Source organism: Megachile rotundata, chromosome 2 (genome assembly GCF_050947335.1).
Source record: "Megachile rotundata isolate GNS110a chromosome 2, iyMegRotu1, whole genome shotgun sequence".
NCBI lineage: Eukaryota > Metazoa > Arthropoda > Insecta > Hymenoptera > Megachilidae > Megachile > Megachile rotundata.
This window is the reverse complement of record NC_134984.1, coordinates 23567908-23590678: the sequence shown is the minus strand read 5'-3', so window position 1 is coordinate 23590678 and position 22771 is coordinate 23567908. Positions and strand designations below refer to the sequence as shown.

General features: G+C 42.2%; 2 protein-coding genes across 10 annotated transcripts; one reads left to right on the top strand and one right to left on the bottom strand.

Moving 5' to 3' along the window:
* Positions 1 to 938: 938 nt before the first annotated feature.
* 14-3-3zeta (tyrosine 3-monooxygenase/tryptophan 5-monooxygenase activation protein zeta) lies at positions 939 to 20879 on the bottom strand. 9 transcript variants are annotated; one of them, XM_012293964.2, is made up of 5 exons: positions 20719 to 20879; positions 6724 to 7031; positions 5307 to 5430; positions 4081 to 4244; positions 939 to 2408 (listed from the first exon to the last, which is right to left on the bottom strand). In XM_012293964.2, exons 2-5 carry the CDS (start codon positions 7021 to 7023, stop codon positions 2253 to 2255), a joined length of 744 nt encoding a protein of 247 aa, XP_012149354.1. In that variant the 5' UTR covers positions 7024 to 7031; positions 20719 to 20879; the 3' UTR covers positions 939 to 2252. The 9 variants fall into 9 exon arrangements, with proteins under 9 accessions (XP_012149354.1, XP_012149356.1, XP_076398453.1 ...); XM_012293966.2 differs by lacking the exon at positions 4081 to 4244 and adding an exon at positions 3561 to 3724; XM_076542338.1 differs by lacking the exon at positions 4081 to 4244 and adding an exon at positions 3018 to 3202.
* A 297-nt stretch (positions 20880 to 21176) lies between these two features.
* RpLP0-like (ribosomal protein LP0-like) lies at positions 21177 to 22440 on the top strand. The gene is made up of 4 exons (XM_003707032.3): positions 21177 to 21352; positions 21479 to 21783; positions 21862 to 22098; positions 22177 to 22440. Exons 1-4 carry the CDS (start codon positions 21325 to 21327, stop codon positions 22336 to 22338), a joined length of 732 nt encoding a protein of 243 aa, XP_003707080.1. The 5' UTR covers positions 21177 to 21324; the 3' UTR covers positions 22339 to 22440.
* The last annotated feature ends 331 nt before the right edge of the window (positions 22441 to 22771 follow it).

Below are 22771 nucleotides of genomic sequence, written 5' to 3'. Positions count from 1 at the left end.
TAATGAGCGATGTCCAAACTATCGACAATTCCCACGAGATCGATTTTTATCTACGAAACTGAATACTCTCTTCCTTCTCTCTCCCTCTCTCTCTCTCTTTCTCTCTATATCTATATATATATATACGTATATATGTGTGTATATACGTACATATATACACGTGTGTACGGATACGCGCGCGCGTTTGTGTCAAAAGAGATTTTAAACCGCGTACACAATTTCTCGTTTTCTTCTATTCCTTTTCTTTAGTCGCGACGAAAGTGAACGACATTTTATGGGTAAATATCTGTTGTATATATATATATATTACTGGGTATAATATATGTGTATATATATATAACATATATATATATATATGAGGAGGTAGGGAAGGAGATAGAAAAAAAGAGAAATATAGAGAAGAGACAGGTGTACGAGAAAGGCGTAAAAGAGCAAAGAATAGGAATAGGGGACGTGAAGAAAGATTTTTTCCAAGAATGTCGAACGTAAAGATGAATCGTTTAAGAAATCAAAATTAGCGTTCACTTTGTTTTTTCTTTTTCTTTCAATATTCGCGCGTTTGTAACGGACGGTCAGCATACAATGAATCTTAAATATAATTTCAAAACTTTCAGTGTACTTCTTCACTCACCTCGATAACATGGCAAATTACCATAACGATAACGATAACCGTAACTGTAACGATAACGATACGAATTATTTACGGCTTTCTAAACGAGAGTGCGAAATATAAAACACGGACGATAATTTTTGTTAGATTAATTATATATATGTAATATATATATAATTAATATATATAAAAAAAAAGACAGGAAAAGAAAAAAGGATGACGCACCCAAGGATGTAGAAAATGTGTACATGCGCGCGCATGTGCATCAGGAGCGTTTGAAATATCTACTAACAAGTATATCAAATGTAAAATTAAGTCACCACCGATGTTGTTTTGGAACTTAATAACTTAATGTATTTTTTTTTTACTCTCCTTTCTCCTCCTGCGTTCTTCCCTTCGTATAATAATATCGTACTTGCTAGACAATGTGAAATTTAATTTAATGACAACTGGATATAATGTAGTTTAGATTCATGCGTGCTTTTTTCCTTTGTCTTCGTTTCTTCTCGAATCTCTGTTTCATTTAGCGATACTTTTAGATGGTAAATAGTGAGAGCAGATCTGGGAGTAACGAACAGCGTGTATCGTGGCGTTCGTCACATCCCCGTGTCTCGCCCCAACTATGATACGCAACGACGATCCCTTAGATTATGTTACATTACCGAATACTAATTCTTCGTGTGTGCCACGCGCTCTTTCTTTTTTTGTTCTCCCTACTTCTTTTTTCTCTTTAATATGCTTCTTCTCTTTATATGAACATCGTACAACGTTGTACGACGAGACAAGGGGTTCGTGAAACGACTACTACACTCTTCCTGTTCCTTCCTCTGTTCATCCACAATTTACCCTACTCCTTCCTGTTCTTTTTTCTTTCCTTTACTTTTGTTTTCACGCAGTCACGAGTCGATACGCTTTTCTCGGAGAAAACTTCGTGCCAGAACGCGAGCGATTCTCGCCAACTCGACCGATTCCTTTTACCGAGGCTCGTGATGGGATGGGGTGCGATAACGCGCGTTCCACGACAGATGGTGCTATAGCCTGATAAAAATTCTCTAAATGCGTTTTCGTTTGTCTCTCAACGTTTCGTTTCTCTCCGTTTCCCTCCTGCGGATATAAACGCGAGATTCGAATATCTTTGCGCTCGATAAGATTTACAACGCCGTGGGGCAATATTATGGCAGGCGATGACTCTATTTAAACTCGCGAATCGATCCCTCCGAGAAAGGATACGGTCGAGAGCGAGAGCATCGAGTTCCTGAACCGGGCATAACAGCTGTGGCGGTGGCATCGGCAGCAATGTGCGGTCGCAATTTGAACAAAAAGGCGTCACAGTTTTCAAGGAGGAGAGATTAAGGAAAAAAGGACTCGGGAAGGAGGAGAGATGTTGCAATTGTGGAAGGAAGGTAAGAAGGAAGGTAGGAAGAAAGGCGAACAGGTAAAATAGGACAGGGTAAGGTTAAGTAGGTAGAGTAAGAGAAGAGAGGGGAAGGAAGAAGGAAACGAGGTACGCGAGGGACGAAAGGACAGGCGAATGGATAAATCGATCTCGGGTGGATGAATGGGTGAGCACTTCAAGGGACCGGGGGACGATAGAGAATAGGATGTTCTTATTAGGTTAGAAAGGGACTTAAGCTTAGGAAGGTTAGTTATCGCCGCCCTCCTGTGCTTCGTCCGCGTCACCCTGCGTGTCACTGGTCCAGAGCGTGAGGTTATCACGCAAAAGCTGCATGATTAACGTGGAATCTTTGTAGCTGTCCTCGTTAAGTGTGTCCAATTCTGCGATCGCATCATCGAACGCCTGAAACGTTTACAGAAAATTTCATGATACGCGTTCGCTACAAACACACTGTGCAACAATGCACACGCACGAGCAAATAACAAAGACAACTCGATTTAGTTACAAAACGAAATTCTTTTCTTCGGAAGTTTATATCGTTTTGCTAACTCGAATTCGTTCGTGCAAAGAATTAACGCAATTTTGCAATTAGAAAAATAAAAACGTTAATATTAACGTTTTGACGGCCACGTGTTTATTCCTATGTACCTATTTGTTATTCGCAATTAGGATTTTCAGCTTATAAACAATTCCATAATAAATGTTAGGAATACGCGACAAAAGCCATCAAAGCGTTAAAAATGAAAACACGAGAGATGCGAAATGGTTATCGATAGATACAGTGGAGACACGATACATTCCTATTAAATTATGTATCTGGGTTAGTATACACACTTCAAACATTGCATTTACTATCAAGACATGTTCACGCCACACCGGTATCAATTATTAAGATGCAAAATAATATATCGCATAACGGTTAAGAGATATATGGTTATTGTTCTTGAAAAATTTTGCAAACCCAAGAGCAAACAATCATCCCCCCGCCCCACCCGTTATCAATTCCCTAACCTGTTTGGCAAGATGACAGGCTCTAGCCGGAGAATTAATAATTTCGTAATAAAAAACGGAGAAGTTGAGAGCAAGACCGAGCCTGATCGGGTGAGTAGGTTGCATTTTTGATTTTGCTATGTCAAACGCCTCTTGGTACGCCTTCTGTGAATCCTCGACTACCGCTGTAACGCAAACCGGCGAATCTAGATTACAATTTTCATAAATTTTTATATAGAACGAGTAATTATTTCTTTGACGAGATAAAAAAGAGGGATAGTAGGGACAGATTAGGAGAAGAAAGGACACGACGATTCATTCTGTCACGATTATTGAGCATTTTTTCAAATTTGTTACGAGATGAACAGAATGGAAAAAAAAGAGAGAGAAAAAAAGTTTCGACGTTCGAGAGAAATTGTAATCTCTGCTGTAAGACGAAGCAGGAATAATCGTTCTTGCGATGTCTCCACTGCATCACCAGGAGTTCCTCTCTCGTATCCTCTCGCGATCTTAACCACGGAAAACGTCCGGCACACGGGCAACTCTTGCTTTTGTAAATTATACCTGTTTGGCCAGCTGGCAGGCCTTGTCTGGTGAGTTGAGAATCTCGTAATAAAAAACGGAGAAGTTGAGAGCAAGACCCAGCCTGATGGGATGCGTAGGTTGCATTTTTGACTTTGCTATGTCAAACGCCTCTTGGTACGCTTTCTGCGAATCCTCGACTACCGCTGTAAATTTAAAACCGGGAACAGTCCAGATTACAATTTCTACGGTATTTATGCGTGTAACCAGCAACGCGACCTTCGTTTGTCGCGATACGTATGGAATTTCGGAAGAATGAAATAAGGAAAAGGAAGAACGGAAGAAAGGAGGAAGAAAAGAACAAAATAACACGTCTTGCGTGACATTTTTGCTTCGATATAGTACGCTCGTCAAAATTTTCTTGTACCATGTACGCTACTAAATTCGAGTTTTTATTTGCCTCCACTGCATCACCACCGTGTATCCCTTCGCATTCTCTCGTCACTGACGCGAACTATGGATAGATCCAAAGAAGTCTGGTGGTGGTTTTTGTAAATTATACCTGTTTGGCCAGCTGGCAGGCCTTGTCTGGCGAGTTGAGGATCTCGTAATAGAAAACAGAGAAGTTGAGGGCGAGACCTAGCCTGATCGGATGGGTAGGCTGCATCTTTGACTTGCTGATTTCGAACGCATCCTGGTATGCCTTCTGGCTGTCGTCTACCACGGCTGAATACGTACATACATGTATCACGTGCGAACGTTATCGACTTGGTTTCATTCACGTCTTCGATCGTAGATATTTAACCGTTTCAACAACCCCTAAGAGTCTTTCCCAGTATACGTACGCCGTGGACCAAGTGCATACTTTGAGACCACGCGATTGCACGCTCGCGATACGTGCAGTATCTATCAATATGTTACCAAGAAAAATATTCAACATTTTTTATTATTAACAGGACGTTATGTACGATTATATGAATCCTTGATCCATGGCGCACAATTCTATAGAAACCTATATATCGCTTTGACTTCCATGGAAATTATTCGTAACATTAATTCTATTTTTAACGAACGTTATGTTTTCTGTTCGATTCGTAAAATGTTCGACAGATTCCTACGATCTAAGTACGAATAACGAGGGAATCAACGCGACATGTAGATAATAAACGTAAAAGGATCAACGAACACCGATGATTTGTCCTCTTTCTTAAATTTCGATCAAAATCACGATCCTATCTTTCGACGTGTTTCACTTTGAGCAACGCAGCACGATTCCAGAATACTGTTAAAATGTACGAGGAACGATATACGGCGAAACTTGCACAGAACGTATTAGTCAAGCTTCAGGTAAGTTGGAAACGTTTCTATTCTAAGAATCGGTGAAATACATTTTAAAACCTTAGAACGCGTTGATGCATTTGCCGAAACATCTGCCTCTGCAGCTGTGCTTCCTTCTTTAATAAGGTATAGAGAGAGAGAGTAACAACTCAGGGTGCAGGTATAAGAAAACCAAGAGTAACGTGTACCTTCCTATCCAATGAAAAGAATCGCCGCGTATCGACCTCGTACAATTCATAGACGTGCGCAGGTAAAATTTTCGTTGTCAACGGTGTTGCCTTCAAAATAATACCGTATACCTCGTGCTGAGAAGATGCACGTTTAACGTATACACTGTAAGAACGTCGATAGACGATCCAGTAGGAAAAAAAAAACGCGATTAAGACTAAAACATGAGATCGTCGCAAGAACGCAATTGTTAGTAATGAAGAAAATTCAGAGGTAACATACCGTTCCTGGTTTCTCCGGTGGCGACTTCTGCGAGATACCTATAGTAGTCGCCCTTCATCTTGAGGTAGAATACTTTACTCTCGGCATTGCTAGCCTTGGGGATCAGGTACTTATCAAGGAGTCCCTGCAAACGTCAATTCCAGAATTAATTCTCGTGTCATCAATTTGCCTTTTAAATGTTCTCGTTTAATCTAACCATTAAAATTCTTAAAAATTAATGCTTGCGACCCTTTGTTCGGAAAATATGTTCCAACGAGGGTGTTTCAATGTGCGTTAACACAAGTAATAGGCTAAGCAGGTGCGTTATACTTCCTGCTCCTTTTTTCGTATAAAAGTAATCCAAGTTACCTAGGAATCTTTACAAAATAGGGACAATGAACCATAGGAAATTCTTTTCCTTTTCGTATCTCGACTATCCGACCATCGTGATATACAAAAATTACTTGTATTGCTGGATACGCGTAACGTCGTTTACAATGTATAACGCGATATGACGGAACAATCGACGTATAGTTCTCGTTCTCGAGGTGCAATAATAGGAACCAAGATCAAGTTGATCGAGACGAAAACGCGAATAATGCCTGTACCGAAAGAAAAGACATCCGCTTGCTGAAACACTTTGTCACGCTAGCTGGATGACGAGAAGAAATCGTAAGACGAGCTACTTAGACGAGCCGTAATAGAGCCGCATGAAATTCAAACCTGCAAGCGATCCTCCAGCTTTCGAGACACGAAGAAGCGACGAAGGATCGTTCGAAGCACTGTAAGATAATCCGAACAAAACCGAAAAGCAAATATTTCTAAATATCACCTATATAACATCATGTTTAATAGAGCAATTTAGATACATTGTCAACAATTGTTACTCTCTCGTTAGTTACTTTGGAGAGGATCCAAATGGTTACTAACGCGTAAAATACCTCGAAGTAAGACGCATTTTCTCGACTAATCAGACATTTCTAGAGCCATTACCGCTTTGTCGAACTGCGTCACGTATGCAAATGCGATACGTAGCGTTCTACATCGAGTAGTTATCGATAAGGGTTATAATCGCGTGGTACATTGCATAGGTATAATCGCATCGGATGAACATTTTTTTCTATGAAAAAACAATTGAGCAAACACGAACAGGTGTTTCGCTCGATTCGAACGATCGAGCGAAAGAGAGGAAGAACACGTGACTGTATTGCAACTGTGGTAGGCAATCGCGGAGAAAAATACTGAGCCAGTCGAATTACCCCTGCTTACGTTTGCCTCGAAAAATATAACTTTACTTTTTCATTATTTAATCGAATTAAATTCGTAGCGTCGATTATCGATTGTCGTGGCAGCCAATGCTTCGAGTTAATACGAAACTAGAAAAGAAAATTGACGATAAGAAGTAACCGAAAGGTAAAATAAAGAAAATATATCTTACCAACACATCGTAACAGATTTCGCGCAACTCTTTCTCGACCTTTTCTCGGTACTCCTTGGCCATCTGCTGTTTACGCTCGGAGCCCTCGGTCTTTTGCTCGATAGAGGAAATTACTCGCCACGAGCTACGTCTCGCGCCAACAACATTCTTATAGGCTACCGACAGCAGGTTCCTTTCCTCGTTCGACAATTCGACTCCCGTCTCGGTAACTGCCTTCATCGAGGCTGCCATGTCGTCGTACCTTTCTGCCTGTTCGGCGAGCTTCGCGCGCTGTACCAATTCCTCCTTATCCACGGACATTGTGTCGGCTGAAAAAGAAAAGTAACGCTATACATTTTCTACTCGAATTCTAAGATTAATCGGAGAGCGAACTGTTGTCTTTCGCTTCTCTCGCCCAATATTTTCTACAGTCGCTAAGCTTCGTTGCGTATAAATTGTGATCCACTTACGAAATAATTACGATTTTTAGTTTTGATCAGATCTCTATCAATGTCAGATTGTAATTACGTAAGATGTAAGTATCTCGAATTACCGATTTACCCATTGGTCGTCGATCGTTAAAAACGAGAAGAACCGTGAAAAAGGGAAGAAACACGCGAAGCGCGGCACGATGCGACGCTAAGCGGATGAATACGTACAATATTTGAGGAGGCGCGTCGTCAAGTTTCTTTTATCGTCTATCATCGACGACGCGTTTAGAACCGAATGACACGAATAGACGCATCATCTACGGTTTACGACATTATAGAGTCATCGCTCCGGATCAATGACGAACCTGTCCCTGCCTATTTTCATTTTGATCGCCTTCGGTGAACGATAACAGAGGAATCTACCGATAATAACGATGGTCTTTCGCCTAAAGTTTAACGCGATTACTACGAAGACAACCATCTTTAATGTACTTCTGCAATCGTACGGCAACCGATGAGTCATTGCATCGGACTGCGCGTTACCACGTCAAAATGTAGGCGCGTATCTAAACATCTCGCCTGCTTTTAATGCTCCTTGTTCTTTCGCGGCACATCGAATATACTTACTACTCCGTGCAACATTTTCAAGTTCAATGTTCCTTTACTAATCCACGCGCAAATTTTACCCTAAATCGATGGTACTCGAGGATGAAACGCGAAATATACTTGAAACGACGTTACATTTCTACAAATTATATTTATTCTACTTTTGAACACGGCCGTTTTTCTCGTATCGATTCAACTTCTTTCTCGATGCAAAGACGTACGCATAAATAACGCGCAAGCTCGGTTCGATGATGTCTCGGACAAGCTCGTGAAGAGCGTCGAGACACCTCTGTATCAGGAAAAGCGTGCTTGCTATTTTACTCGTACAGTTCCAACGCGTGTATCCATCTTCAAATTTTCGGCTTTTCGTCGACATTTTTCCACGTAATCTTAACTAAGAAAGACCATCGATCGTAACGATTATAAGCGAAAATCGCATTATACGCCAGAGAGCGGAAAACAGTTACGACATTCTATGAAATGTTATTACGAACACGATTCGACGAAGTAATCGAGATTCGTACCCGTATCTTACTGTATCTATACTGTAAGACCGTTTTTTACGTTATCAGGATCGTCGAACCAAGTTTGGTCACGATAGCGTTCCTCGACTTATTTCGGTTTGCATACATAGGAAATCGTGTCGTTACAACGCGTCATATATATCACGAAATAATGAAGACAAGACGATGCAAAATTTGACGATCGTTCCGCGTCGGTACATTCGATAGTCGATACGAATAAATAACGCGAGAACAGATGGACTAGCACGAAACGATAATTTTCAGGTGGAACGTTTAATCGCCAACTACCTCGATGTCGATCGGCAGTTTTGAAGCGCGTATAGCTACGGAAGGTGGAACACGATCGATATCGTGTGCAGTACGCGTGCTCGTTATTAATTCTTCCAACGAATTGTGTACAGTGGTGTTTAAATGGGTAACGCTCAACGGTATTTTACACGCGTACCTGCAAACTTCCGCGAGCTGTTTTGCACAGCTTTAAAATCGTTTCCAAAATGCTTGTCGTTTCGAACAGTCACTTTTTTTCTGTAATTCGTTCTTTCTTACCGTTATTTTCGCGAGGAACATTTCAAAAGTTAACGCGTTCTTTAAAATGCACGTTAATCGTAAAGTACGAACGCGATATAACTAATCCACGATCGTTCGCTTTTAACACGATCGCGTTCGATAAAATTCCGTGTGATCATGGCCTAGATTTATCGAAGAGAGGCTCTCGATCGAAACTATCATCAAGGTAGGTGGCATAGGCGTCGTCGCGCCATCGCGCTGAAATCGTGACGGCGACCCAAACCTTACTCTCGATTCGCACGTAATTCCGTTATTTAACGTAGCTTTTCTGTTACGCGACGATTCGTAGTTCGTCGAGACGCACGAATGCACGTGACGATACAAGAAACGGAAGGTCAAGCAGCTAAATTCCTACTCAAAGAAACCCGGACAGAAATATTAAACCGGTACATGTATTCGGCGTCCTATATTTAATCGCGCGCGATCACCTGGCTTTAGGTTAACCGAGGCTTGGCGACACTGTTGCCGGATCTACGCGAGAACCAACGAGAAACACCGCGTTGCCAGTAGAAATATTTCCGGCGCAGACTTTCCGAGCGGATCGCGAATGGAACGTGACGAAAGAACTCCCCAAGCCAACCAATTTGCTTTCCGCGTAGGCTCTTTCGAATCGTCCCTCGCGTACGCCTAACAAAAATACCTACAAATTCTGAACGAGATATATCCGCATTTTCACCACGTACTCCATTTCCGGAATGCATCATCGTCGTTCGAACACGTTCACGATTCGACTTTTCCTTCGACTTTGAATACGTAATTTTCATCGATCGTTAAGTATCGTTAACGTAATGCTCCCTTACAAGAATATCAACATTTGTTTAAACGAAAACCACTCGAAATCGGGTATGTTTCAAGAAACGTGTCATCTCTATACGACGAAAATACGTATTTTATCGAAGACTTCCATTTATCTCCGCCTGTATCGCGTTACATCGAGTTCCAGATAAAACAACGTTCCTTCGACGGTTGCGTATACCGTATACTATTTTCTGAAATACTATTTCGTGCCCCATCGTACTACATCGACACTCGATATCTAACGCGAACAAAATTTTCACAAATACCCACCTAGAAGCGAACGATACGAAAAAATGCAGAAACATTATTATCGGAGCCGCATACGCGCGTGATCTTCCTATTTTACGAGTACGGCGAAATACGTAATTTAGAGGAGCAAAGCAGAGACATTCGTGGAAAGTGAAGTACAGAACTCTAGATTGCCGGATTAAAGATCGTGCTAGCCGAACGATTGAAAAGAAAAAAAATTACGTGCGTTTACGGTAACGATTTGAGGTTATGGTCGACGCATAGTCGCAGTCGCATCGAAGAGGGGGCCAAACGAAGCGCCACGGCGCTACTTTCACGAAGCGAGAGCGAAATTCCTTATCCACACGTACATGTACACGTACACGCGCTCTTTCTCTCTCCTATCCCTTCCTTTTTCTTCTCTTCTCATTCTCTCTTTAACCAACACGCCCCGTCGTCGAGGAGTTTTCGACCGTTCCGTTTCGTTTCGTGTCGCGATACGAACAAGAACGAACCGAGGACAAAGAAATCGACGACGGATTACCTCCGTTGCTTCCGGCGAAACGCGAATCGGCGTCGTTGCAGTCACTGTACCAATTCGGTTCTGCGTCGCAGTATCGTACCGCAGAGATCGATAGTAGCCGGTTGGTTCTCTTCGATTTTAACTAGTCGCACGAAATACGATGGAACGCACGAGTTTCTAGCATATTCTCAAAATGTCTCCGTATTCGAAAATCGAACAAAGCTACGAGAAACGATCGACCGAAAACGATCGCCGCGTATAGGCATGCATGAAAAGCGCAACTGAACGTAGAACAGAGCAAAAGAAAAGACAGTGGGAAACGAATAGAATAGCGACAGAGATACGAGACAACAGGCAGGCAGAAAGGAAAGACAGAAAAGAAAAGCGATAGAGCGAATCCTGGCGATCTTACCTATAGTTAAAGTCTTTTGTACAATAAATACTTAAATAAATACACGATAGGCGTATTTCGTAGTTTCGCGCGAAATTGGGAGGGGGGCCGAAAACTGTGACTAGACTCTCGGTATTGCTGGTTTCTTTTTATCCAGGGGGTAAAGAGCGAGAGCGTATTACGCGGAGAAACTACGCCGGGTCTTTTTCCTCAGTCACACTCAGTTACGATACCACACATCCCTCAGTGACCACTCCCGCACAGCGACTGAGCCGGCAACGCTGTTCGTGGTGGGGACTCGGCGTGCTTCGTGCCGGGACTCGGCTTTGTTCGGGTATTTTCGGTTTTCCTCGATTTCCCTCGGTCTATCTCGTATCCGAACCGAAGTATTGATCGGCTCGCCCAGCATGGCCGGTTTGCCGAGGCTGGGTGGGGCAGTGGCGCACGGCCATCCTGTCCCGGGACGCCAGCCACCGACACGACGTGTTCCAATACGCTGGGTTAAATAGCGCTGCGCACTTATGCGCGCTTACCCGCCATTCGTCTTATTCCATGCGGCTAATTCCTGCGCTAACCACCGCTACGAGTACTACGCCTTTTCTCTTCTCTTCTCTCCTCTTCTCTCCTCTGCTCGTCGCGTCTCTTTTTTATATTTCTTTTTTCAATTTCTGTCGGGTCGGTCTCATCCGTTTCACCAGTGATTGAATGGTCCAAAAATTATCCCTCTCTAATAAATATCCGTTTTCTTGTCCTTGTTCTTACCTCGACAAATTTTTTGCAGCGACGTTACTGCGGTCGATGATCTTCTTTCGGTAATTAACATAGCCTTTTGTATAAAGCTTACAAACCAATCGATAAAATACTAATATATGTTCGCGTGCATGCGCCTCTTCGATATTCTGTCGTAGTCTCGTGGGTAATGTATCGAAAATAAATTAGAGCAGATTATAAAAAATATTAAGTGTAACGATAAGTTCTCGAAGTTGTCTTGAGCGTCGACAAAAAAGCGCAGAACGGTGATCGAACGCGCAAAATCAACACCTGAACGTGACGCGTGAACACGTGCATCGACACGTGATATCCGTCTCGAGGCAGCAAATTTTTTGGAGATACATACACGATGTATCGTCGACCGATACAATCTAAAACTATGCATCGATCATGCATATTTAATTAAGTAATCTTTGCGAACGTAACATGTGAGCATTGATAACATCGTACGAATATTTGAAATAATTGATATCTAAGGAGAAAACGATAAGTCCATAATTTGCCGATAACCATCGTCCGAAAACATGCGTGAAAAATGATTAAGAAAGAATATGACAATAAAGCAAGTGCAACCTGGTAACAAGATACAGATGCATTTTTGTCGCAGTCATTGCACGCCCATGTTAAATAAGTTAACAGGGGAGATCGCGGAAGATCGCGGAATATCAAAGCGAAGTACGATAACGCGACGAAGAAAGAAAAAAAGAAACGGATACATACGTAGGTAGAGAAAGAAGTAATTATGTGAGATACAATGGATGAATCGAGAAGACAAGCGCAGAAATAGGGACTGGCTGGTGAAGCTGAAATGAAATATTGATCCGCGGAGGCGCGCGCAACCCCTGCAGCCGACCCGCCCTTCTTACTTGGCTACCATTTTCCGCTACTCGCGTCGCGTCCCGTCGCGTCGCGTCGCGTCTCGTCTCGTCTCGTTGTCTCCTATCTTTCTCTCTCTTTCTTTCCGCAGCAATTTTCTCGAAATATTCCATCCTTCGAATAATTGCTCCCTTTTTATTCGACAGCCAGAACCGAGTCGAAAGGTCGTCGACGTTTTTCTTCAAATTTCTCGAAATTCCCTACTTTCTTTTTATTCCTCGATCCGCGAGTCCGATAACCAAGTATCATCTTGAATATTAGCGATACGGCACATTTTATATACATTTTTTGAATTACATGTATTTTACAAATCGCATAACAGCATACCGGTACATACATAATTCGACTCCGTTCGAATCGCAATCTCGTAATTAATTAATATAAAATAAAAAATGTTCCAGACTTTTGGTCGCGCGCCGCTCTATTAAAATTGAACAAATAAGAATTATCGGTCGAAGCAATTTTTGAAAAGTGCTCGACAAAAATAAATTATTGTTTACAGGGTCTGAATCGATTCGTCAAAAGAATGTTGGTTCGATAGTTTCTGCGTGAGCCTACACAATGGAAATCGTATTTATAACTTTACATTCGACTTTATCGTGACGATCATGAAATTTGAACAAGTAACAAGATAACTTTTCAAATAGAATTATAGGTTTTCTAACCGCATCGCGTGATCTCGACTGTAATTTCCCAACAGACACGTTACCAGCTCTGCTTGAAAAGGAATTACGCGAGAGTTTAGCGAAAACTTTGGTGAAAATTCGTCGAAATCCATAGTCGCGTAAGTAGGAACGCGAGGAGCCGATCTAGAGATCTAGTTTCAATAACGTCGAAAAGTACTTTCGACCGAAAGTGTTGAGAGTCTTCTCGGTAACAGCTAGACGAAAACAAAGAAGTTGGCGAACGCGTCGATTCTCGTAGTTGGAAAATATGTAATTTATCGAGAGAAAAATCCGAAGACGAATCGAGGAGGAAAGGCGCATCTTCGCGAGAGAAATCGGCCGTCTGTCGGTTCGAATGCTGTTCGCAAAGGTAGAGGAGGGTATAGGACGCGTCGCGTAATGGAAATCGATAAAGTTGGTTTTACGAACCAATTTCCGTGCTGGCAATACGTTATCTGCTTTGACGTTTTACCTCGGGAATAAGTTATCCGCGAAAGGAAACGAGCAAGGTAGCTAGATCGAAGACAATGGAGCAAAACAGATAATAAACGCGAAAATACCGAATCGACGTTCGTCATAAACGATTGGGCGCGAACGAAGAACGGTAACGCGGCGCGTTTCGTCGAGGATCGTTGACGTTCCAGTTTTCCCTGCGAGCGTGCACGTATTATACATAGAGGTGAATATAGAGGTGGACATGGACACGATGCGTTCAAAGGGAGGTAATTTTCGAGGCGAGTGACGTTCGTTGCGCGAACGCCTTTAACGCTCCGCTCGGAAACGAGCACGTACGCTAGGTTAGTAACGCGTAGATCAATATTAGCTCGCGGTTCGTGCGTGACAGCCTTTATTTTCGATTTCGTCTCGCAAACAGGTTATCGATTATTAGCTCCGTCGGAAAGTCCTGTCCGCGAATACGTAACGTTTACGCGTAAATGCCGAATACCGATCGATCGACGATTCTCGAATATCTTTCGTTCGCGATCGAAAAACCTCGATGACCGTAACGCGAAGAAAACTTGCCGATAAACTCGATACAGATGCGAGCGTACGTGTTCGATAAAGTTAACGCGTGCTTCGAAAAATAATATCGATCTCGGTATCGGCGAGCGAAACGAGAATAATCGTGAAACGTTATCGAAAAGCAAACTTTAAGTGGAACGCGCGTGAAAAGTTTGCCAGCGGTCGGTTTGACCTATTTCACGGAGAAAACAACAAACGAATAAACGAGTTTCGGCAAGATATCGATAGACAGAGGAATATTCGATGAAAAAGCGAGCGACTTTTCAATCGGGGGAAAAAAGAGTCGTTCGATCGTCGGTGAACCATGAACGAGTCCCTTGTTTCGCGAAACCGAACTCGCGCTCGAATGCGTCGTTTCGAGAACGGACGGTTGCTGGATCGTCGAGATACCTACGCGAGAATGCACCGAATGAAAAAAGAAATAAACGAGAGACTATCGAAAGCCGAGGAAGCGTAACTGTTACGACACTGACCTTGCGTTCGTGGGCCAGTTCGTAATCCGTGGAGAATTCGCTTTTCCATCGAGCAGCGCACCGCTTCGAACCGTTGCCTGGTCGACGGACTTTTCGCCGTATTTCGCTATTGATTTTCGATGGCGAATGCGCGCCATTTTTACTCTCAAGGTTGACGAGATCGAAACGACGAGTCTACTGGTCACGGAGACCTCGATGAATCGCGAAACAGAATCGATCGAACGAGCAACGGCCATCAAAAATAGGAGACACGTGGAAAAGAGTCAGCGGCGACGATGCGTCATAGAGGATCGGGGAATATTCACGAAATACGAAGCGGAAGCGTTTACGACAAAGCGTGCTGACGCGATCCACAGGTGGCAGTTTAGAGATATCGCGTGGGCGTGTTGCTGTTCCCTTTCTCTCGTGGCCCTTGTCCTCGACGAGGCTCTCTCTTCTCGAGTCGCGTCGACCAAAAAAGCCCACTTACGCGAATAAATTCGACCCACGAACGTTCGTTATTTCTTTTCGCGAAACGAAAAGAAAAATTCCTTCTTCCTCCCGTGGTTTAACTGTACACCACGAGTATTTGGCAGTAGCTACCGTTTGTAGCTAACAACTAACTTTAGAGAACCGACGGAAACAAATTTCGAAATTATCCTCGTCATCCATGTATAGGATAGTCGCGAATCGCGAGTCACGAGACTGGTTCGTTGCTTCTTTAAATATCGGAGATGCAACATAATTGTTTACGCGAAAGTTGTTGTTGGCACCACGATAATATTCGATAAAACTATACGAATAAAAAAGTTTCGTTAAAAAAAAAGCTTTTCCTTTTGTACCTGCAGCTTCCAAACGATTAACTCCGCTTTCTACCGAAGTAAAAAGAAAAGAAATTTTGGAAATAATGATTTCTGACGCCCGCTCAGTTTCATCTCTTTGGCTCGCGAGGAACTTGAAGCATAGAACGCGTCGTCGCTCGTTTCACGGGTTTCAGGGGAAGTAATTAAACGGCTTTTTTCCGTGCTATCGTAAACGGTGCAGAGGCGCGTTGACTCGTAAAAGAAACGCGAAAGAGGAAAATTCGTAGTCCAGCGAGAAGATGCCAGCGGTCCGTCGCAAATTAGCTTGCGCAATCGATGCGGCAAGTGCACGCGCCTTTGCCGCTGCCATTCACTCGTCTTCTAATACACGCTTCTACCGTTACGCTGCTCTCAACGTCTTCATTCACCTACGACGAAATCCTACGCCAGCTCGGATTCACCGACAGACACAGCGGTGGGGAAAAATGTTGGCCGTGACGATCCGGTGTCGTTCCCCTCGCTACGCCCCACGCTCTTCTCGACGATTCCTCGCCGCACGATTCTTATCGAGTCGCGGATCGATCCTTTACCGACGAGACGCGTCGCCACGCGTCGACGACGATACATCGTGGAAAATGTCGTTCGACGAGAAACGAGAAACAAGAAAGGAGGCCCGAAGAAGAGAGCGTGTGGCGTAACGCGTAGAAAGAAAGGGTTCGCGGTGAAACGCGAGGTTATTTTTAGCGATCCCTCGACTAAACTTTTTTGGGTCGAGGAATGGCGCGCGCGTCTCTATTTCTCGATCCAAAAAAGGAAAAACGAAAGGAGCGCGTTGTGTCTTTCCTTTCGGCGACGAGTCGCACAGAGGATTAGCCGACAAAAATCGTACAGGAGAGAGGTATATTTACGTTACGGGAGTACGCTCGTTCGCACGAGAATCTAACGCGTACCCCGCTTCTATACACAATGAACTCGCGAGTTTGTGCGTCAGCCGTCTTGGAATAGCGACTGATGTCAAGCTCGCTACTTCGACGCGTACGTTCGCACGCGGACCGACCAAATACGCGCACCCACGCGATACACGAACTACTGCTCTTTCCTTCGTTTCATCGCTAACCTTTACGATAACCGTTACCTGCACAAAAATCTAATTGTAACAGAAACGAAAACCGTAAAAGGATCCAGGTCTGTAGTTCGTCTACAGTTTCAGACTGAATTCCTGTTAAAAGGCGTTACTGCTAAGTCTCGAGTACACGAACCTCTAGATAAAACGCATATTTTACCGCTCGTATTTGTACTACAGAAACAACTAGAACACCGCGTTACGTACCGCTGCTCTCTACTCTCGACGACTGTATCGCGTTCATTCTGCCACCGCGGATATACCGCGGGCACGAGTAATTTTCTTCGACGCGTATGTACGATATACGAGAAGAAAAATCGGAATCGGTTAGAGGACGTAAGCGAAGACGGCGCGACGAATCGAAATTGCCAACGACTCGATAACGTAAGCGGAATCGTTCCATGCATCTTCAACGCGACGCGACGCGACGTTCGAGTTTAACGCAAACAGGAACAGGTTTCTGGGTCGAAAAACAAGAGGAAAAGAATAGGGGTAAAAGGTTGAAGAACCGTACACTCCGTCGTGGCGAACGACTCTATCGAATTCGGTCAACTTTTTCAATGCGGAAACGCGTTTCTCGTAGTACACGATTACGTAACATTTCCGTCGGCCAGAGCGACGCGAATTTAACGGCCAATCGAAATCGATAGAGACAAGAAACGGTACAAACAAGTCGAATTTGCTGTGAAATATTTTAGATATCGAAAATAAAATTAAACGGTACGTGCGCTACGTACGCGATTCGTCGCTTCTACTAATTCCGGAAAAATGTATCCGTGAGTAACCGCCGCGCGATTCGGGGCATTTTTGCACGAAATTATCTCGTTCGGTATCGAATGTGGTCGTTCTCGATTCGCGATATAAAGCATTGAGCGAGAGAACACGCAAACATATTGTAACCGTTGTTAGGTTTTTGTGTCGAGCTTAATGCGCTCGTATTCCGCTAGTCCGAACAACTTCTCTCCTTTCGGTTTCCACGAAACAAATTTCTTCGATGCTCGCTGATTCATCGCCTACCGAGCGTTTAACGTCCAATCTACTCGACACGCTCGTTCCATGAGCGTTCCATTCTAACCGGTCACCCCTCTCCCGACCCTGTGTCAATGCCGTGATATCAATCGATTCTGTGACATCATTAAACGCGTGCATTAATATTAACGATTAACGTTTCTTCGAAGCGTTGAGAAATCCTCGGTACACTCTTTGCAACAGTCACGAGCATTTTTATTCTCGAAGAAACGCCGTCTTTCGATAAGTTACGTTCATACTTAACGATATATCGATAATATCGTTAAGATAATTCAAGTTAATTCGTCTTTGTTGAATTGATTTTCGGTCTGACCTGTTCAGATCTAATTAAGCTTATCGTTGTTTAAATATTCATCGTGTTTTTCTTTCAAATCGACGCGAGAAAGGTCGCGATGCTAATCGTTGATATCGTAGTTAAAAAAAAAAAGAGAAAAAGATTAACTTAGGAAACTGTCGTTGGTAAGATTATGCAACCTCTGTTAGCGCACATCGAGATCGTTTCCTTGGTGTTACCCGTTCTTACGTAAATCCTGGTATCGCCCCCTGCTTGCTCGCGCGATTACCTCCTGCCTCACAAGCGCTACCCGTTCCAATTCCGATAAATTTCCGAAGACAAGCTCTAATCTTTCATAAATACCCCATCGATTTGTTCGTGTGTAAAGAATTTCAACGATATCGGTTACGAACCAACTTTTACTATTGTTCGCACCTTACCGTCCAAATATCGAAATGTTCGACTTTTTGCGAGAATTTTCAATAGACGAAATCCGAATAATGTGTCGTCGTCGTTTCGTGAAAAGCGATTTTCAGAACACTCCTACAAGTAGACCGCAAACTTTAAAGGGCAAATATCTAAAGATCTCGAAAAAATCAACAAAGAATGGAACGGAAAAATGATCCTTGGTCACTCGATCAAGAACCGCGCAGAAATCGCAGAAGAATAAGAAGGGAAAAGGTAAAGAAAAGGTAGAAGAGAGAGGAAGACTTACGCGAATCGATAGAGTTACGTCATACGGGTTTCCACGTTTACCGACAAACGTTTCGCGATACGTCGGAAAAGCTTGTGTTTCGAACGAATTCAAATAAAATTTACTGAAACTGAACGAAAAACCCGAGTGTAATGAACTTTCGACGAACCAACGCGACTATCGGGAACAGGCGGGGAAAATTACCGTGTAAAAGCTCGTACAGAAAATGAACCCGATATAAATTTCGTTTAAACTTTGATGCTCGTAAACTTTCGATTCTCGTTTCGAAAGCTTTCGAAACTACCGAAACTTTTGAGTCAGCCTTGACGCGAAGTACGGAGAAAGATTAAATTCGATAAGGTTTGCGAATAATTCTGCTCAAGGTTGTCGACTGTTTTCTCGTACGCGCGATGTTCCAAATAAGCCATATATTTCGCCGTTGAAAAATTGTGAGAATATAAGATCCGAAAGTGCGGCCGATGAATCGACGTACTCGATGCGCATTACGCGATACGTTTACCAGGATCGCAAGAACAGTCATAAAAAAAAAAAAAAAAAAAGAATGCGCGGCCTTTACGACGAAGAAGCTTCGTTCGTTACGCAAATACGCACGAGCGAAAAGTCGTTCGAGGAACACGTCATCGACGTGACACGATGAGACGAGACGCGAATCGACCGACCAACCAACCGACCGAGTGAGCCGGCAAACAACGGAAAGACAGAGGAGGGCTATCGTCGGCCTTGGCGAAAAGAGTAGGTCTCCCCGGTTGAAGTTGTTCGATGACCGAGAAAGAGTAGGGGAAGAGAGCGAGAAAGAGAGTTCACGGTCCCCCACTACCAACGAACGCCTACCTTCCGCTAAAATTGCCGATTAACTTTATTCTCGTTTTTGATCGAACGCGATTACACGGTGAACAATCGTGCGTGATAAGGACACGAAACACCGTAAACGAGCACGAGTTCCACGGCTTCCAATGATTCGTTCACGTATTTATAATGTTCCGTAAACGAGGCGTGTCAACTTATCGAACCTACTGCAAGTAGTAGTAACTGATCGAATAAACGATATGACTCAAAAAGAAGACTCTTTGAATGGGAAAAAATTACGCTCAACGGGACATCCGCGTTGTTGCGTGGTCATCGACGCGCTTTAGAACCGTCGACTTCCTACGAATGGTATTAACCCTTGGATATTCAAATTTACCAAATGCTCGTCAACGTAAACCTAACAAGAAAAGATGAACCGATCTTCCTACTTATCGATGTTCAAAGAAAAAAGAATAATTACGATTCGTGTTTCGCATCGTTCAATAACAAGATGCTACCGTAAGAACAAACAGCTAGACCGTCGTTTAATGCGTAGAAACGAAAACTGAATACCCATCGACCAGTCGCGTCTATGGGTTTCGATGTTTATCGGTTAAGACGATGCAATATCGAAAGCTCGATAATCGGTTCGCTTGTCAAAGGGCGTATACCCTCTAGCACATGCATGTATCTCGTACGAACCTACACTTTTACGAGCACGAGTTTATCGCATACACTATACGATTTTAAAGAATATCGCGAGCAAGAGAATAAACAACGGTTGCCACGCGATATATCTTCGATTTCTTCCTATCATATTAGGTATTAAATACTTGGAAAAAATTTATTTAACGAAACACCGAGCGAGTATTCGTACGGTTAACTATGTCATTCGACGGTATCATTGAAATCGGTGAATACGATTAGAAACGCGTTGAATACTAACCGGAAATAAAACGGCGAAAAACGATCGTTTCAAAGATCTTTAGAGAACGAAAGATAATTTCATCACCGGCTATGTAAATAAAATGGCGGCGATTAGCTCGTTTCCTCGGAGCTGGCGCGTCGCGTGCGTCGCACTGATATGAGCGGTAATCGACTAACTTCGCATCGTCTCGTATCACACCGCGATCCAACCAACTTTGCCAACGCCATGATTCGTTTGACTAACGATCGTTGTAATGCATAAATCACGCAACAAAGGCAAATCGACGGATACCTAATCGTGAATACGCAACGAAAAATATCGATTATGCGTCATTTCGAGCAATTAAAAAAAATGATCGGCGGCCTGCATGGCTACGGGGTTCACACAACTCGTGATCGAATACATCTCGTACCATTTACAATTGATATACTGAAAGACATCGCGTTTACAACCTCTGCTCGATTCTCTTAACCGTGTACGATCATGCAGGAGAAAAGACTCACCTTTGGAGTGTTGTGAGCGGCCCAGAAAATCGAGGCTTTACTGTATTCAACGGCTCCCGTCCACTACGATCTCACAGAGTGCACTGACGAAACGAACGGAAGTTGCCATCTTGAACTGCGTTCACTTGACGCTTTCCGTGTATTCGAAAACTACTTTTCCGTTTCTGCCGTTTTTCAAATTTGTCGATCAAATTATTCGTGATTAAACGTCCTATTTTCATTAAAAATCTTTTTACATTTATATTTTCGAATAACGTACTGAAATATAATCCTGTACGTTATTGTTCAAATTATGGATTTATGTAACACATCGTTGCATTCGAATAATTTTTTCGCAGTTGCAAAAATTACACTGTATATCGAAATTTTTATTTGTATTTTTGAACGAATTCGGTGCAACTTTTTATTCGAAATTATAATTTCAAGTTTAACAATGTTAACGACAGTACGAGTATTTGCCATTTGTAAATTTGCGCCATTTTCTTTGAATAGAACCCATGTTAAATAACTTGTATATCCGAATATCGAAGCACGTGCTCAGCCGAGTGATATCGTACATCGTTAATTTATATTTTATTAGAATTTGTAACATAGTTTTCTGATAACATGCCAAAATCAAAAAGAGATAAAAAAAGTAAAGTTATATATTAACCTATGACTTTATTATTTACTGTTTTTATACATAGTATATAGCTTTAAAACTAACCTAACTTAATTCCGCGTGTTGTCGTGTAACTCATAAATCTGTTGTATTTCACAGTATCTCTCACTAAAACGAGCAAGAAAGGGCTTGCCCTGAAACAACAAATTGTAGAGGATGTTAGAAATTGCGTTGAAAAATATGTCAGAATATTTCTTATATCCGTTCACAATATGCGAAACAACAAACTTAAAGATTTACGAGCGGAATGGAAAGACAGTCGATTTTTCTTTGGTAAAAACAAAGTGATAGCGTTAGCCTTGGGTAAGTCATCGAAAGACGAAGTTACGGAAGGTATACATAAATTATCGGCGGCATTAAAAGGACAATGTGGTTTACTATTTACCAACCGAAAGAAACACGAGGTACATATATGTTATATTTTTATTAATTTATTGTAAATGTGCACATGCATCGCTTAAATCTGTCCAATACTTTTTTAGGTATTGAAATGGATGGAAGAGTACGAAGAAGCTGATTATGCTAGATCAGGTTTTGTTGTACAAGAAACTATAACGTTACCCGAAGGTCCTATGCCTGATTTCCCCCATAGCATAGAACCTCATTTAAGACAATTGGGTATGCCTACAGCTTTACAAAAGGGTATAGTAACATTAATTAAGGAGTATACAGTATGCAAAAGTGGACAAACGTTAACTCCTGAACAAGCACGGATTTTGGTAAGAGACTGATTTAGGTTGTTAAAATGCAATATGAAATTACAACTTACAAAGTCTAATAAATATTATCTGTTACAGAAATTGCTGGATAAACCCTTAGCCACTTTTAAAATGATACCATTAGGTGTATTTTCCAAGAAACACGGTTACAAGAAACTTGTATCCGAAGATGATGTTAAAGAAAACATTGAAGGACAAATGGTGGTAGAAGAAGAAGAAGAAAAAGAAGATAATACGTGATGTATGTATTGTTTTACAAAGAGTTTATACATTAATTCGTGTACATATGACGTATTGTATAGAAAGTTGAAGTTTTTATTATAATTAGAAAACATGAAGTTATCTATTTGATTAATAGTTTTTAAAACAAATGGTCTCACACATTTTTGTTTATAAAATATCAAAATTATATGTATAACCTACCAATGTTACTTTTGAATTTTTCTTGACAAGTACAAAGATGATATTACCACTTTATTCGGCTGTTTGGATAATTGCTATTGTGTCGGTAAATGATAAAGTTTAAAATATAAACACAACATATTTTAATGTCATTCAATATCAGACACGTTTATGATATTTAAATTCCCTTTTTTAATCGAGTTAAATTTTTATTAAACACCTAGATTATATACTATCGGTGTTTAAAAAATTCACATAATAGCACTGGCAA

Excerpts from the sequence above, each read along its gene's own strand:
- 14-3-3zeta (XM_076542338.1), bottom strand. The coding sequence starts at position 7,023 with ATGTCCGTGGATAAGGAGGAATTGGTACAGCGCGCGAAGCTCGCCGAA. Across the intron at positions 5,431-6,723 it reads AAATCTGTTACGATGTGTTG|GGACTCCTTGATAAGTACCT; the intron begins GTAAGATATATT and ends TGACGTTTGCAG. Across the intron at positions 2,409-3,017 it reads CCTGTCATCTTGCCAAACAG|GCGTTCGATGATGCGATCGC; the intron begins GTTAGGGAATTG and ends TAAACGTTTCAG.
- RpLP0-like (XM_003707032.3), top strand. The coding sequence starts at position 21,325 with ATGCCAAAATCAAAAAGAGATAAAAAAA. Across the intron at positions 21,353-21,478 it reads ATCAAAAAGAGATAAAAAAA|TATCTCTCACTAAAACGAGC; the intron begins GTAAAGTTATAT and ends TGTATTTCACAG. Across the intron at positions 21,784-21,861 it reads CCAACCGAAAGAAACACGAG|GTATTGAAATGGATGGAAGA; the intron begins GTACATATATGT and ends ATACTTTTTTAG.